The 16,798-nt window shown below is 43.7% G+C and overlaps 1 protein-coding gene across 1 annotated transcript in view; it reads left to right on the top strand.

The window, feature by feature from the left end:
- The first annotated feature begins 229 nt into the window (after window positions 1–229).
- The window catches only part of slc6a1b (solute carrier family 6 member 1b), a 61,340-nt gene continuing 44,771 nt past the window's right edge, over window positions 230–16,798 (top strand). The window contains exons 1-11 of the mRNA XM_072472595.1: window positions 230–619; window positions 1,519–2,019; window positions 2,502–2,633; window positions 3,088–3,188; window positions 3,514–3,623; window positions 3,749–3,881; window positions 4,929–5,063; window positions 5,167–5,270; window positions 8,488–8,612; window positions 12,748–12,860; window positions 15,757–15,888. Of these exons, the coding sequence (XP_072328696.1) occupies window positions 1,785–2,019; window positions 2,502–2,633; window positions 3,088–3,188; window positions 3,514–3,623; window positions 3,749–3,881; window positions 4,929–5,063; window positions 5,167–5,270; window positions 8,488–8,612; window positions 12,748–12,860; window positions 15,757–15,888 (1,320 nt within the window). The 5' untranslated portion in view covers window positions 230–619; window positions 1,519–1,784. The remainder of the gene's footprint in view (window positions 620–1,518; window positions 2,020–2,501; window positions 2,634–3,087; window positions 3,189–3,513; window positions 3,624–3,748; window positions 3,882–4,928; window positions 5,064–5,166; window positions 5,271–8,487; window positions 8,613–12,747; window positions 12,861–15,756; window positions 15,889–16,798) is intronic.

Genomic DNA, 16,798 nt, shown 5'->3' with positions numbered 1-16,798 from the left:
CTAATCCCGTTTGTTTTAAAACTTTGAACCCTTGAAATGGCTCCTGACATAACTTGAGGGGCATGAACGGGTTTGGGTTGCTTGATCTTCAGACACAACGTGCGCCCTATTAAAATGCTAATACTTTCCACTTGGAGTTTTCCAGCCAGCCCTCTCAAGTGGGCATGTGTTTGGCCTCCGCGCAGTGTCAGCTGGTTGGAAGTGGGCAGCAAACCGCCAGGAACAAAAAAGCCCCGAGCGTGTCGAGGGCAGGAGCAAAACGAAAACACAAGGAAGAGGCAGCAAAGCGACGCCCACTGCTCTCAGTGAATGTGACTTTGAGATGACATTGACGCTATGTAGATGAAAGGGGAGCAGGCTGGCCGCCGCACGCTACGTCCTCGCTGGAGGCATTTGGGGAGTTGCGCGGGAGCCTCGTCCCTGCCCCTTTTCTGCTTCGCTCCGCTCGGCGAGGCTCAGCCAGACCCGCCGCACACATCAGACGGATACTGCGCCCGATGCTCTGAGCTGGGCAGCTCGCAGACGCGAATCAGACCAAAAGGAAGCGCAAAGACTCGGGGTACTGGAGTAAGGAACAAGTTGGAGCAGTAAACCCGACCTCACCCTGCGCTTGGCAACAGTAAGTGGATGTTTGAACCATGTAACATTTGCAGAGAGTGAACTTTTGTTTCAGTCATTTATGTGGAAATAGAAGAGGAAAAAATCCAGAAAGACAACAGGCTGATCTGAAGCAGAAATCACACCGATTGGTGTGCATTGATTTCACTGAAGGATAGTGGAAACTTCCAGTGTTGCTGTGTGAGAATGTCCCGACGTGAGAGGGTTTGGTGGCAATTGCTACGATGTAAAGTCCGAAACATTAGGGTTAAGACGCTAACGGTTACATGTGGAGGGGTGGGGGTGGATGGGGGGAGGGGGGGGGGTAGAAATGCTGGCGGTCTTTACAGTGATCAATTGAAGGCGACAAGGGATATTTTTATCCACATCAGGAATAGGCAGGCTGACGGGCAAATCTCGGAGTTTGAGGCCAGTGGTTGGCGTGGCCGCTTCAATGTGATTGCTATTACTCTGTGGCAATGTCCGAAAGACAGACAGGGGCTCTATTGCACACAGCTTGTGTTGTTGCCCGCGCTTCGGAGAGAGGCTTTGTGCCAAGTGCACGCTTGGTAATATTGTAATTGGCACACAGTAGCAGAGCTTGGTGTGGACATGTTAGGGAATGGGTGAGAAGCGACTGTGTGAACCTGGGTGAGATTTTCCACGTTAATCTTTAATTTAAAAAAAAGGTTAAACCGCTTTTACTTTCCAAACAAGGTTCACTTGTAAACAGCTGGAAAACGGATGACTGGTTTAGAATCGTGTCAATCTCGCCGAGGTTGATTTTGTTTTAAGGCAAGCTCTTAAACCAGCGGCGGTGAGTCCCTAAATGCCATCAATATTGAGCAGAATGTAAGCACTTGCCCCCGGTTGTTTCTATATTTACCGACTCTAGCCTTGTGTATCCTTGTTTCATTTCAGAGTCTCCCTCTGTCCCCCCCCCCCCCTCCCCCCCCCCCCCCCACAGAAGCCCCTGCCTCAATCTGCCCGCTCGCCTCACATCCACTCCCGACTCGACCCAGCTCGTGTTTTCCGTGTCCGCCGGCGGCCGCCGAAGGTGTCCTGCAAGAACTTCCCTTTTCTCACCTGTGCTGTGGCCAGACAGAACCGCGAAGCTGCTTTCCACGTGGTCCGGTGCTGAAAATCTCCGACCTGCTCCGAGACGCTCGGCGCCCAAGTCGAAAGGCATGGCGGCGAACGGCGCCAGGACCCCCGACGGCCAGGTCTCCACCGAGCTCCACGACGCGCCCACGTCGAACGACAAGCCCAAAACCCTGGTGGTGAAGGTGCAAAAGAACAGGACCATCCCCGAGCGGGAGAAATGGGGAGGAAAATTTGACTTTCTGCTGTCCTGTATCGGATATGCAATCGGCCTGGGCAACGTGTGGAGGTTTCCGTATCTTTGTGGCAAAAACGGCGGAGGTAATGGAAAAAACAAAACTTTTTAAAATTTCACCATAATAATCTTTATTGTCACAACTAGGCTTACATAAATAAGGCTACATTGTAAACAGACGTGGGCCGGAATATCCCACCTTTCCTGGATTTGTTTTTAACTAGAGTCAATTAAACCACAAATATCAACTGTCCCCCACAAAAAAAGTTGTTTGCAGATGTGTTGAGGTTGGATCTTACCAGCTGTTTAATTCCTGCAAATAATGCATCGATTTGATGTATGAAATTGGAATAGTAGAATCCAGATGCATATCCATCCACCTAGACTTATATTTTCGAATCGAGTGCATTAAGTCCAAAAGCAGCGATGCAGCGCATTTTAACGGTGTTAAAAGGTGTTTGATAGCATGACCAGCCCGCGCACTTCACATGGCAGACTGTTTATTGACTAGCTGGATTTGAAGAGGTTTCCCATCAATGTCTAACATGCCGCTCATTGTTCTCCAAAGGGGCCTTTCTCATTCCCTATTTTTTGACGCTGATCTTCGCCGGGATGCCCATCTTCCTCCTGGAGTGCTCCCTGGGTCAGTACACATCTGTCGGGGGACTCGGCATCTGGAAACTGGCGCCGATGTTCAAAGGTATGGGATGAAATCAGCACCGTAGAGAGGGCGCCGCTGATTTCTCGGCGGGTCGGGGTGCAAGGGAAACAACACGATTCCTCTCCAAACAGCGCCGGTGGAATTTGAGCCACTGAAATTGATTTGTTTACAAGGCGACTGCTTTGAAATCCGCGCGCCAAGTGTTCGTGTCAATTTCACAGTGGTGCAACAACCCGGAGTTGGTCATTGCAATCGTTGCAGCCAATCTACATTGAATTTTTGCAAGTTGAAATAAAATCCAGCCACAGGCGCCTTCAGTCCCGTTTCATAGAAGGCGTCCCAGGCGACATTGTGCCTTTCATTCAATTAAATAACGGTGGAACAGTCTTCCCTGGACTTCCATGGGAGGCGCGGCCAGAAATGGCACAATCTGTTGCATTAGGCTGTTCAGTTTAACATTTCGGGTTATTCTCGATGTGTCCTCTATTTACAGGCGTGGGTCTGGCCGCTGCCGTCCTCTCCTTCTGGCTAAACATCTACTACGTCGTCATCATTGCTTGGGCCATTTATTACTTGTACAATTCTTTCACGTCAGTAAGTTGCTTCTGCTTATTTTGGGGGCGCGAGTTAAATTCTCTTGGCTCTGACACGAAGCCTCCCGTGATGCCAGCGTGGCCACATTCTCATTCTCGGCTACAACTACCGAAGCAACTACCACATTCAGCCACCCCGAATCAATCCGGTTTCTCCAAAAGTGAATGACAAATAAAGGGGGGGGGGGGGGTCCGTATGTTCACACAGCGGGGGTGGATTAAACTGACAAACAAAATCCGTGAACAATAGACTTTGGTTGTTGGCCATGTGAGATCCAAGTGGCCAGTTGTTTAAAACATGTATAATTGTGACGTTTTGTAAACAGGAACTTCCCTGGCAGAGTTGTGACAATTCCTGGAATACCGAGAGCTGTTCCTCAAACTACAGCGCGGCCAATGCAACTAACCTCACCAGCCCGATTGTGGAATTCTGGGAGTAAGATAGCTTTTACGTCTTTGGCCTGTTGTCCTTTAGTGCCAATTAAGGTTAACTTTAACAAAAACAATACTAATGTCAAGGCTGAAAAAATGTTATTGAGAAACTCGTCACTATGTCCACAGACGCAACATGCACCAGTTATCAGTTGGACTGGATCAGCCTGGAGAGATCCGACCTCCCCTCGCAATATCACTGGCCATCGCCTGGGTTCTTGTGTATTTCTGTATTTGGAAAGGTGTCAGCTGGACTGGAAAGGTAAAGTGATTCGTTACTTACAGAAAACATTATTAGTCCGGCCGCATGGGTTTAATTGAAACTACACGAGGCTAGGGTCCCAGCAGAGACACGAAATCTTGGTGCCCCTCATTACTTCCCATGTGCCCTTGGCCATAGCGCCCTTCGCCCCAGTGCTGTTTAAAAAAAACCCAGCACTCTCCACAAGACTGTTAGTTTAAAGGAGTTTTACTTTCCGACTTTAAATATGCAGTGGTCTTAACCATCTCCAATTGGAATCAATCTTTTCCGCAATAGGTAAAGGGAAGCTCTGGCCAATCCAAACTCGCTCTCTCTAGCTCTTCGGCTACCGTGCCCCAAGATGACATGGACTGGCCACCACCTGTTGGCCCACAGTTATGCTTGGCAAGTATTGCAGTTCTCGGCCGACCAGGAGACTCTCCCGCTCTTACGCGCTCTGCTCATGGGCAGATTGATAATGAACCTGCCTAGCCAGGTTATGAACGAACCTCTCGTTACATCAAAACCCCGAGAGGGACTCGAACCTGAAGTTTTAGACTCAGAGCTGGACACATACCACAGGACTCCCTTCCAAAGTAGCTCGTGATGAATAATAAGGTCGGTGGCCTCCAAGAATACGGGCAGACATTTCCACAGCCTCACACTGACATTCTCTGTGATACACGACATCGCCAACGTAAGTTTCAATGGATGCAAAGTGCGTATTATTTATATCATTCCAACTTTTCCCTTCGTGCAAGGCTTGTCTTCCCAATGAAATTGCAAAGGCCCCGCTAGAATTAACAGTGGAAGGAACCTAATCAAGACTTCACGAGACAATTAAAACTTTGAAGTAATTATACGCTGCTTAGAACGTCACATCAAAGATTTGAACATCTGACAACCAGGGCTAATTCTTAATGAGCATATTTTGTTGCTTGAGTCTTTTAGTATTAATCCTCTGGAGGGAAAAACATGTATTAAAGTTGCAAATCTAAGCCTGATGCTGGTAACACTTTGAAAAATGATCAGTGTCCATGGCACTAAATGCTGGGTGTCTTTTCACAGGTAGTTTATTTCTCTGCAATCTACCCCTATGTCATGCTTGTTATTTTGTTTTTCCGTGGAGTGACACTGCCTGGGGCTCGCGAAGGGATATTGTTTTACATAACCCCCGATTTCAGCCGTCTCTCTGACTCCGAGGTACGTGTCGACAGCAATCTTTATGTTTGGCTCTCATCTAAAGAGGGGAATGAATGAAGCCACTTTAATGACTGTGTTCCCATCCCGACCATTTCTCTCGCAGGTATGGCTGGATGCAGCCACCCAGATCTTTTTCTCATACGGCCTGGGACTTGGCTCCTTGGTGGCGCTTGGGAGCTACAACACCTTTCACAACAACATTTACAGGTAACATATTCCTTCCGCTGTCACTGTGACAAGTTGTACATTTCTACTGATACAAGTAACTTCTGCAGAGCCTCAGAAGGAGGCCAGTCGGCCCCTTGCGCCCGTGCTAGCCCATTGAAAGAACCATCCAATTGACCTCCCCTCCCTGCTCTTTCTCCATTGCCCGCCAATGTGCAAAATACGCTATATCAGTCTCCTGTTGATTGGGAGCAACAGCGTCAGATACCATGGATAAACCTCGCCAATTTACCTTTTTTTGTCACCATCTGGATTTGTTAATCAGACGACTATTTTAGCATCATCTCTAATCCCCGCTCCCCCCCCCCCCCCCCCATTATTCCTACAGAAAAGGGGCCTCTCCCCATTCCAATGCTTTCTACCAGAACGACTGCGAAATCATTTATTCTTTGGAAATAAGTCACTCCCACCAATTATTGTCCGAATCCCTTCGATCATATGCAGAACAGAATTTATTGCACGGAAGGAAGCCATTCAGCCCATTTTGTGGGTGCCAGCCAACAAGTAGCCATCCAGCTGAACCCACTTGCCATAGCTTCGTGGGTCAAGGTAGTTCAAGTGTATATCCAAGTAGGTTTCAAATGTTAGGAGGGTTTCTGCCTCTACCACCCTTTCAGACAAAGCTCCAGTCCCCATCACCTTCTGGGGATAAATAGCCCATCAAATCCTCCCTAAACCTCTTAACTCTTACCCTAAAGCCCCTGGTCATGGACCTATCAACCAAGGTGAATAGGACCTTCTCATCCATTCCATATAAACTACACATAACTTTACACCAGCCTGTGTTTGCTGCCAGTTTTTCACATACAGTTCTAGTGTTTGTCCGCCATGTTTACTCTTTTCGTACAGGTCTGGATACAAGTCAGATTTATGAATCTGGAGGGAGTGATGAGGCAGTTGGAGTTGGGTGGTATTGTGCAAGGGGTGGTGCGAACCAATTGCTTTAAAGCTGTGGCATTTGTTTGTGGTCATTCCCTCCAGGATGTTTGCGATTACACTGTAATTCATTCCGTTAAATATACACTGAAAGGATATTTGCATTTGTGTTACACGTCTCCTTTTCAAATTTCAATTGGATCATGAACCAATTTGGTCCCAATTTCTCAATACGAACTGTAATATGACCCACCACCTTGTTTGCCTGGAATATATTGTAGCAGAAATATATCCTGTGTGTTGTCAGGACATTAATTGCTTTCCAACTGAACAAATTGAAGTCCAAATGGACCAGTGCACATGTGCAGATAGCCATTTTGTGTTGGGAGTGTTTTATACACTTCATTTAGATCTCATATCTACCTCCTCTGCTCCACAGAAAACAACACTAATCTATCCAATCTTCCCTCATAATTAAAAGTCTTAAACACAGGCAGCATCCTTGTAAATCTGCTCTGTACCCTCTGTAGTGTGATCATATCTTTCCCATAATGCAATAAGGAAAAATCCAATGGAATCTAAGTCTCTGAATTCAGTTTTGCTTGACATATCAACACAGGATTGTTCCATTTCATTAAATCTAGCTGGACTATGTCATTTGATCAAACAGGCCGGATTAAAAAGTGTTGAACATATTTCTGTTTTAAATTGATGCCTGATTCGACAATTGTTTTGTAAAGGGGATAGTTTATTTTAATTCTCACTTCAAATTTAGGTCAGTCATTTGGGGTTGGTTTTCACTCCTGTGCTACCAGCTGCTGGATGTTTCTGTGCCTTCGCATTCCCCAAATTGTTTCATTAACTCAAATGGAAACACCAGAGAAGACAGTCAGTGTTTTCTTTTGGAAAAGGTTTTGTTACATTTTTGACATTTTATACAAAATTACAAAACATGTAAACAAATACCTTCAACAAAACATCAACCGCATACAGATACCCCCACAACCTTGCAAAAACAATGAAAAGAAAATAGAAAAGACAAGAATACCGCCCCCCCCCCCCCCCCCCCCGCAGCTACACATCCCTCCCCCCACCCACCCCTCCAGCAGCTAACAGTGACCAGTTCTCTGAAATACAATATAAATGGCTGCCATCTCCAGTAGAACCCTTCAATCAACCCTGTCATGGTGTATTTAACCTTCTAGAGGTGTAAAACTCCATCAAATCCCCTCGCCACGCCAAAGCACTCAGCGGTCTTGTCAACCTCCAGCTCAACAGGACCTGTCTCTGCGCCACCAATGAGGCGAAGGTAAGGACATCTGCCCTTGCAGTCACCCGGCACATCTGAAATCCCTAAAATAGCCACCGGGGGCAGGGTTCTAACTCAATATTTAGGATTGCTGACATGGTGTCACAAAAGGACCTCTTGAAACCCACCAGCTTGGAACAGGACCAGAATATATGTGTGTGGTCTGTGGGCCTCCTCGAACAGCGCTCGCACCTATCCTCCATCCCCTCAAAAGAAAATGACTGATCCTCACCTTTGTGAGGTGCACGCCATACATTACCTTTAACTGGATAAGGCTCAGTCTTGCACACAATGACATAGCATTCACACTCTGCAGTGCCTCAATCCACATCCCCTCCTCCAGTATTAATCCCAACTCCTCCACCCACATTGCCTTCACCCCTTCCATTGAACTCAACTCTTTCCCCGCTATCCGCACACATATGCCGAACATACTGCCCTTCTCCGACCCCAAACAGGAGAGAATCCGCTCGAATAAGAAAAGCTGAATAAAACCTCTGAACAAAGCTCCTCTAGAACGTCAAATACACCTGGAGGTACCGAAACATGTCCAAGCCCAACAGCCCAAATTTTTCCTTCAGCTCCTCCAGGTTGGCAAACCACCCAGAAGACTGTCAGTGTTGGTGGTTTGCAATCCCGTAAAGTTATTTCTAACCATCTTGCAAATAAGATGAAACCAGACCATGAATGAACCATAGCAGAGAAGGCAGCATGCTAACTTGCTTCCCCAGCCTTTGTTAATGCTATTATCAACTACCTGAAGGTTGTACATGGGTCGCATGATGTTGAGACTCATACATTCCCCTTCTGATGCGTTGAGGAATTGTTTGCCTCCATTAAATACTCCTCTTAGATATCAGTAAATCAACAATTTGCCAAATCATAAGCCGGAATCCAAGTTCCACTACTCTGTGGCATTGCATTTTGGTGCTACATTGATGTTGCCCCCATAATAATTCAGTAATGTTACACACTCTAGAAACAAAAGCATTTTTTCTCTCTCACTTATTTCAGAGACTCGATCATTGTCTGCTGTATAAATTCCACCACGAGTATGTTTGCTGGCTTTGTCATTTTCTCCATTGTGGGCTTCATGGCACATGTGACAAAAAGATCTATAGCAGACGTGGCTGCTTCGGGTAAGTTAAATCCTCGCTTACACCATTTTGCAGCGTTAATCCATCTCTAATGTATAGATTTAGACCTTCCTTGATCTTATTTGAGCAATAGGGAATATCTTTTGCGCCATTTCTGAATGATCCAAATAAATTTTTGATGTTGTTTGCAAGACACTATTATTTTTCCCAATGCCAGTCGTCTAATAACAGAGATTTCAGATGGCTTTGTGTTTGAACTTCAATGGTAAAATGTTGTACTTCTGTCCAACTTTGGAATAACTTTTGCACCCCTATACCGAATGTGGTACCTTCTCTCATCTTAAAAATATTCAAGGATATCAGAAGGTTTAGTTTCTGAAACCCTTTCTCGATGTGTTTCACTTCCACAAGGAACAATTCCTAACACCTGAAATTTAAAAAGAAAACAGAAACCATTGGAAAAACTCAGCAGGTCTGGCAGCATCTGCAGAGAGGGAAACAGTGTTAACGTTTCGAGTCCGTATGACTCTCCTTCAGAGCTAAAGAGAGAGAGAAATGTGATGGATTTTATACTATTCAAGAGGGCTGTAGTAGGTGGAGCAAAATAGAAAGTCAGGGATAGGTGGGAGCCAGGACACATTTGGTAATTATGTCATTGGCACAAGATGCAGGGAGTGCTAATGGTAGTGTTAAAGTGCGGTCTCCTCTAATTGGGGAGACTAAACATTGATGGGTGACTGCTTTGCAGAACATCTCCTTTCAGTCCACAAGCATGATCCCCAACCTTCTTATCACTTGCCATTTTAACTGGCCATCTTTCTCCCATACTCACATGTCCGTCCTTGGACATTTAAGTAAAGCCCAAAGCAAACAGGAAAAACAGCACTTCATCTTCCCATTGGCCACTTTGCAGCCTTTTGGCCTTAACACTTGAGTTCAAAACTTCAGGCCATGAACTGTCTCCTTCATCCTGACCACTTTTTTAAATCCAATTTTCTTGTCCCAACAATTTGCCGGACTCTAGAGACCTTTTTACCAAATAGCTGGAAGTAATCTGTCTACTTATGTCTCGGAACACATATCCTCAAACGTCCATCACCATTGTGAGTATCGCACTGAAATCTGCAATATTTTCTTATCTGGGGTAGATCGTTATACAGTCGTGGAATAATAGACTTGGAAATTTGCAGCCAAATCCAGAAGGCTAGCCTATAGAAGTGGTGAACATTTAGGCATGACATGACATTGGGTTGGGAAATGAAAATGAAAATTTAAGTCCATCAGGCTGCTGTGTGTTAAGCTGCTGCACTTGAATTGCACAATAATTGCAGAGTTATAACTACCACAATGAGCTGGGGAATTTCCAATTGTAATAGTCCTGCACCCTTCTTCATATCAAATGACATGGCGAGATTCAACACCGACATCTTCATCAGGGAAGCAACAACCAGCAATGACCGCATGTTGCTGTAAATGAGATGAGATATGAAAATGCCACCTGGCAGACTTCTGCGTAACATTTCCTTGATGACCAAGCTAGAAGATTAAGCAAGAACAGAAGAACAAATTCTGAAATTGAAATATCCAGATACTAGTAATTATCATTGCGGAAGGACCTAAAACTCTTAGGCGACAGGCCTGAGACTCTTGCAATCATCATCATGATTACAATTAGATTGCCAATATTATATGCTTACTAAATCTGTCAAGATGAATGCATATTTCATGCATGTTGAATTCAGACAGTTCCGAATGTCATCATGTACGAGCAAACAAATTAGCAGCAGGAGTAGACTACTCAACCCGTCCGCCATTCAATAAGATCATGGCTGTTCTGATTGTAACTTCAGCCCCACATTCCTGCCCACCCACAATAACCTTTCACCCCCTTATTAATCATGAAACTATCTAGCTCTGCCTTAAAAATATTCACAGACTATGCCACCCCGCCTTTTGAGGAAGAGAGTTCCAGAGACTCATGACCCTGAGAGAAAACATTTATTCTCATCTCTGTCTCAAAATGAATGATCACTTATTTTTAAATGGTGACTCCTAGTTCCAGATCTGTACTCTACAACAAGAGGAAACATCCTATCCACTCCTCCCTCTCAATACTCGTCAGAATCTTAAAGGTTTCAATCAAGTTGCCTCTTACTCTTCTAAACTCCACTGGATACAAAACTAACCTCTCCAACCTTTCCTCGTAAGACAACCTGCACATTCCTGGTATTAGTCTGTAAACCTTCTCTGAACTATTTCTAACACATTTACATCTTAAATAAGGAGACCATTATTGTACACAACATTCCAGATGTGGTCTCACCAATTTCCTTTCCAACTGAAGCACAACCTCCCTAATTTTGTAATTAATTTGCCTCACATTAAATGCTGTACCTGCAGTCTTTTGTGATTAATACACGAGTGTTGCTCCTTTTAACCTTAGTCTATTTGCTCTGTTTACGTCACCTTTGCTCATGAGTCGCCAGGTATCTTTATGATACCGCCACGTGGTTCAAGTTCAGGTTATGATTAATAACACAGCACACCGCTTAGTAAGGATTAAAACAACGGTCATTTATTATATACAACAAGCAATATCAATACCCTAATACTTCTTTCTATATAATAAACCTATCACTACTGGCCAATACTTAACTTAGGAAGAGCCCACCAGGTCAGGGAAACAAATGGCTTGTCCAATCAAATCTGGCCCGCGGGATTCAAAAGGCTGCTACAGGTCGGTGGCTAGGTGCCTCTACCGGATAGCGATCGTTGGATTCAAACTTACTGCTACCGGTGGCTGGTCTTCCGAAGGTCTCGAGCAGGCGAAGGTGAGAGAGAGAGAGATCTGAACTTGGACCTTCACTTTTATAGGGCCATGGGGCTTCACGCCTCCCGGGGCGGCCCTTGACCCTGAGTCCCAAGTGATTGGATCTGTCTCCAATCTCTGGGGTTGATGTGTCCAATGGTGAGGCGATTCCTCGATCGGGGGGTGGTCGCTCACCTGTCTTTGTTTCGGCCACTGCAGGCGCCGACAGGTCTGGCCCAGTATTCAATTGCTAATATGTTGCAATTGTTCCCGGGGATAGCCGATTTAACTGTGGATGTCTGAATAGATTGGCTGCAAACAGTCCTGAATGCAACTGCGAATACCTGGGTTGATGGGCTGTTGATAGCCCTGTGTATCGATCTGGGCTACCTTCCCAGAGCCGAATATGCAAAACTGTCTGCAGCTGCCTGCTTGTGTCTTCTTGGCTGCTTTTCCCAGCAGTCTTTCGGGTTAGCTGTTTTAAACTGGGTTTTGGCCAGATTAATCGGAACGCAGCCATTTTACATGGCTACACGAGGACACCCAAAACCTTCTGCACCTCAGAACTTTGCAATCTCTCACCATTTAGATAATAAGCTTTTTTATTCTTCCTCACAAAATGGACAATTTCACCTTTTTCCAAATTACACTCCATTTGCCAGAGTTTTGCCCACTCACTTATGGTGGCCAGCCAATGTTTAGCGACATGCTTTCCTTTCGGACAAGAGTATTTGAATGAGGCGCAATATCCAATCAGTTGTAGAACTCTCTTGCATGCAAATTCTGTTCACAATCATTTGAAATATATATGCGATTGTAATGTCCCGCACGCGACCTACGGGGTGGGAATGGTTGTCTTTCCCGTGTTCCTTGTGGAGTACAGGCATCCCCGCTAAGGTTGGCCAATAGGGCACCGATCGGAGAGAGAGGAACCCCGGTAGATCCGTATATATCATTTGTGTAAATAAAACTTTGTTCTGATTTTACTCGGTGTGGACTTCCCATGTGCATATATAAAAGAGATGTTTTTAAACCATCTCTGCTTTATATGCCTACAAGATAACCAAAATGTCAAGGAAGAGTAATATGGGATATAACATTTAATAGCTTTTCTGGAGTTTGTCACTACTTTTTTTGAAATGAACTTTGCAGCAATTTAATTGGTTGAGTCTTGATGAAGAACTTGTACATTGTCTGTGAATGGATAATCACTTTTCAGTTAGTGCTTTATAATGCTTTAAGTTCATTTTAATAGTGTGTTCCCCCAGTGAAAATTAACATGGCTAAATTATATTACAACAGATTTAATATTGCCCATGTTTACTCTTGAAAATAGGGCAGGTAATGTTTGATCCTGTTTTTTCTAAGGTCCTGGCCTGGCATTTCTGGCCTACCCTGAGGCAGTGACACAATTACCAATATCTCCGTTATGGTCCATTCTTTTCTTTTCAATGCTACTTATGCTTGGGATTGACAGCCAGGTAAGCTTCAGCTTTAACCCTTTGTGTTTTATTGTATATCTGATGGGTCAGTGGTAAAAGTTGCTGGTTGTTAATTTTTGAATAGAGTTAATTGTCAGGTAGTTCTGTTTTTTTTTGATTGATCGCAGTTGATTAAAATTTTAAACAGGGAAAGAAAAATAGTGCAACAACAATATTTGCACATATTTTAATGACATTTTCAATATCTGTTACGAACAGATATTTATATGGTGTTCAATATGTTAAACATTTAAAAATTATGCTATTTGAACAAATTTGAATTGTTAGATTTACAGTGTAAGCAGCATTTAATATTACACTTAAGCAAAAACAATTTGATTACAGTTTATACCACAATGAAGAATTGCAACTCTACATTCATAGAGCTGGGAGGTTTAGCCAGAGATTATTCATGCCATTTGCTTGAAGTATTCAACATGAGTCTAATGATTTAGGGGGATAAACACCATGAATGCCTTTACTAATTGTGCCTGACAAGTGCAGACATACCCAATCCTTGCCTCCGCCACACATCAGCACTGAACAGCCTCCTGTTGCTATGGGCAACACTGCTGATTAGCCCCTGGCCGTGTTCTTGCTGCAATCTCTAGGATGAAGTGCTGTAATAAAAATCACATTTCTTCGTAAAATCAATGTTTTGTGTGTCAATAGTAGTCCAAGTTAGGCTGTCTAAATATGCCAGTGTGAAGAACTGTTCTATTCTCAAAGCATTCTTCCAATGAAAAAAATCACTGTACAACAGTCTAAATAAATTCATGCTCGGCGCACAGGCTGAGATGGTTGCAAGCGAGATAAGAAGAGAGGGGTTTGGCAGATGGCAAGTGCAGCAGTGTGGTCAACATTTAATAACAAGTGTGACGGAGACAGGCAATTACTTTTAAACATTTTCCAATATTCACTTGGGAAAGCGAAATACACTCTGGGACACAGTGGCTTGGACGATTTAGCTACAAAATTGATTTGTCCCTAGATGTTTGGGTAAACATGTTTTGTTAAAAGTCTCTCTCTCTCACCCTTTCCGCACCTTGACGGTGCATTGGTCAGACTTTGGTCTGTTTCCGTAGCTAATTATTCCTGAAACAGGTCGGTAGTCTGTCATCAGGGGCTTATAGTTTATGGGGCATTACACTACATCAGGCATAGCCGCAATCACACAGTCAAACAAAGGGCAATTTAGTATGGCCAATCCACCTAACTTGCACGTCTTTGACTGTGGGGGGAGAAACTGGAGCACCCAGAGGAAACCCACACAGACACTGGAGGAAAGTGCAAACTCTACACAGACCGTAATCCAAGGCCAGAATCAAACCCGAGTCCCTGCTGTTGAGAGGCAGCAGTGCTAAGCACTGTGCCGCAATACTGCCCTTGATTAAAAATAAATAATATATATTGAAAAGATGGAATTTGAGGGGAGGCATTTTCTGTTTTCAACATTATCCCTGTAAGACAGTTCAATGTTGGTCCTGCCAAACCTTGTACTTTGTTTCTTCGGCTGTAGGTTCCTACACCAACATGCTCAGCATGTAATGGAGCAATACACAAATTTACACTTTGCCATTTTACACACAATGAGTTCCCAAACTCAGGTATGCTAGCAAGAGGAGAAGTTGAGTGAAGATTAGGCACTTAGGCTGAACAGCAAACCACTTTGATTTCCTGTTGTTGACTTCGCCATTCTCAGCATCCAGTCACAAAGTTGAATTTCCAGAAACTATGTGTAGCTCAGTACACAAAATGTAACAAACAGCAGGCAAATTATGACTTACTTATGAAAAAAATGTTACTTTTTCTCCACACTTATTGTACAAATGCTAGTTCACCAATTTGCAGTCTTGCACAATTTTGTTTGGAAGTTGTTTTGTGGGCAATCATGAAGATCTGTGTGAGATGGGGAAAATATGATTCATAGATTCCCTACAATGCAGAAGGAGGCCATTTGGCCCATCTAGTCTGCACCATCCCTCCGAAGAAACACTCTGCCTAGGCCCACTCCCCCGCTCACTTCACCCGATCCCCGTCACCTAGCCTGCACATCCCTGGACATTAATTTAACATGGCAAATCCACCTAACATGCACATCTTTGGACTGTGGGAAGAAACCAGAGCACCTGGAGAAAGGCCACACAGGCACAGGGAGAACGTACAAACTCCACACAGACTGCCACCCAAGGCAGAATTGAATCGGGTTCCTGGCGCTGTGAGGCAGCAGTGCTAAGCACTGTGCCACCGTGCCACCCTTTATTAAAAATAAATAATATATATATAAAAAGGGAGAATTTGAGAGGAGGCATATGATGAAAGGAGGGGAAAATTATTTTAGAGGTTAAATAACATTAAAGATTGTAAACTTATTCAGAGGAGAGACTGGCACTCAATGGAAAGTAAAGAGTAAAACAAATTTTAAATCAAAATGAGGTTGAAGCATGAAGAAAAGGCAACCATTGGGCAGGGTCTGAGGCAATATTCACTCAAAAATGTTTTGTTTTCATCTTTAATTCAGAAGCCTAATATTTGTGAAATGCATTGGGCGAGATTCTCCTGTCGCATTTGCCCGGTGACCAGAGAATCCCGCCCGAGGTCAATGGAGTTTTCCATTGTACGCGGCTCACCCGTGGCATTCTTGTGGCCGGCGGGGCAGGGGGATCCAGCCCAATTTTCTTCAGAATATTGACTAATTTACAGGTACGGTGCAATCAAGAAGTTATAATGACTACTGATTTGCTAATAGGGAATGCCCAAGATTGTACATTTTATTTTATCTTTGTAAGTAAGCTTTTGCATTTATCATTGAGTTTGTTCTGTTTACAAACAAAAGCATACATAATGTAACAAAAAAATAAATTGAATTTCATGTGCAATACTTCTTCATTTTCAGTTTTGCACAGTAGAAGGCTTTATAACTGCTTTGGTGGATGAGTTCCCCAAATTATTACGAGGAAGAAGAGAAATTTTCATTGCTGTGGTCTGTGTTATTTCATATTTGATAGGACTCTCGAACATTACCCAGGTAAATTACAATACATTTCCATGAAACCGTATTAAATATGATTTTTTTTATTTTTAAGGGATTTCCATCTGAAAAAGTGACAGATACAGTGTAATATTTTGTTGCTCTGGGTTCTACAGCTGTGAGTTTGGCTCAGCTGAAATTGAAACAATGCAAACCTACAGCATCGCTAAACAAAAGTCTTATTTTTATGCACATTTATGACATTTGGATGTCACAGCGCCAGGTTGAACTGCAACCATTGTGTGTAAATGGGACAGAAGTAGGTCAAAAATGTAATCAGGTCACTTACTGCTCTGTTTATGCTGTATTACAGCCATCACCATCTTAGTAAGAGCCTTTGGCTTGCCATTCCTTTCATATTTACCATGAATGATGGCATCCTATGAATTAAATAAGTCTTCAGCTGAAACTCTAAGTATGCACTATGCAGTTCCGCCCTTTTTTGTTGGCACTGAGCATCCTAATGAGCAGAACGTAAAGGCCCAACTAAAACACTCCACCCTTCTACCAGTCCATGCATGTCATTCCCCACACACCCTACCAGCATTGGAATCTCTCAATTTAATGTCCTTCCCATCCATTGAGTTGCACTGCAGTGTCTTTAGAAAGTGCAGCTTACAGGATTGATGCAAATGAAAGCCTCAAAATAGCTTTGGCCTTTTACCAGGGATGAACAACACTGCCCATTAACTACCAATTTTACACCAAAAGTTAAAAATCAACACCTGCATTTGGAAGCAGCAGAAATATACGTCGACAGAAATAGTTATTTCTTCAGATCGAGAGTTGGAAATCTACAAAGTAATCTTCAAACTTCCCTCGCAAACAACAGTTAATCTCTAATTGAATCAGGATCTTTTATTCACAGCAGTTTTGGCTTTAAAGAGGTATCATTGGTTAATTGTAG

The sequence above is a fragment of the Scyliorhinus torazame genome, chromosome 13, assembly GCF_047496885.1.
Source record: "Scyliorhinus torazame isolate Kashiwa2021f chromosome 13, sScyTor2.1, whole genome shotgun sequence".
Lineage (NCBI taxonomy): Eukaryota > Metazoa > Chordata > Chondrichthyes > Carcharhiniformes > Scyliorhinidae > Scyliorhinus > Scyliorhinus torazame.
The sequence above is the reverse complement of the archived record's forward strand: the minus strand, read 5'-3'. Positions and strand labels throughout refer to the sequence as shown.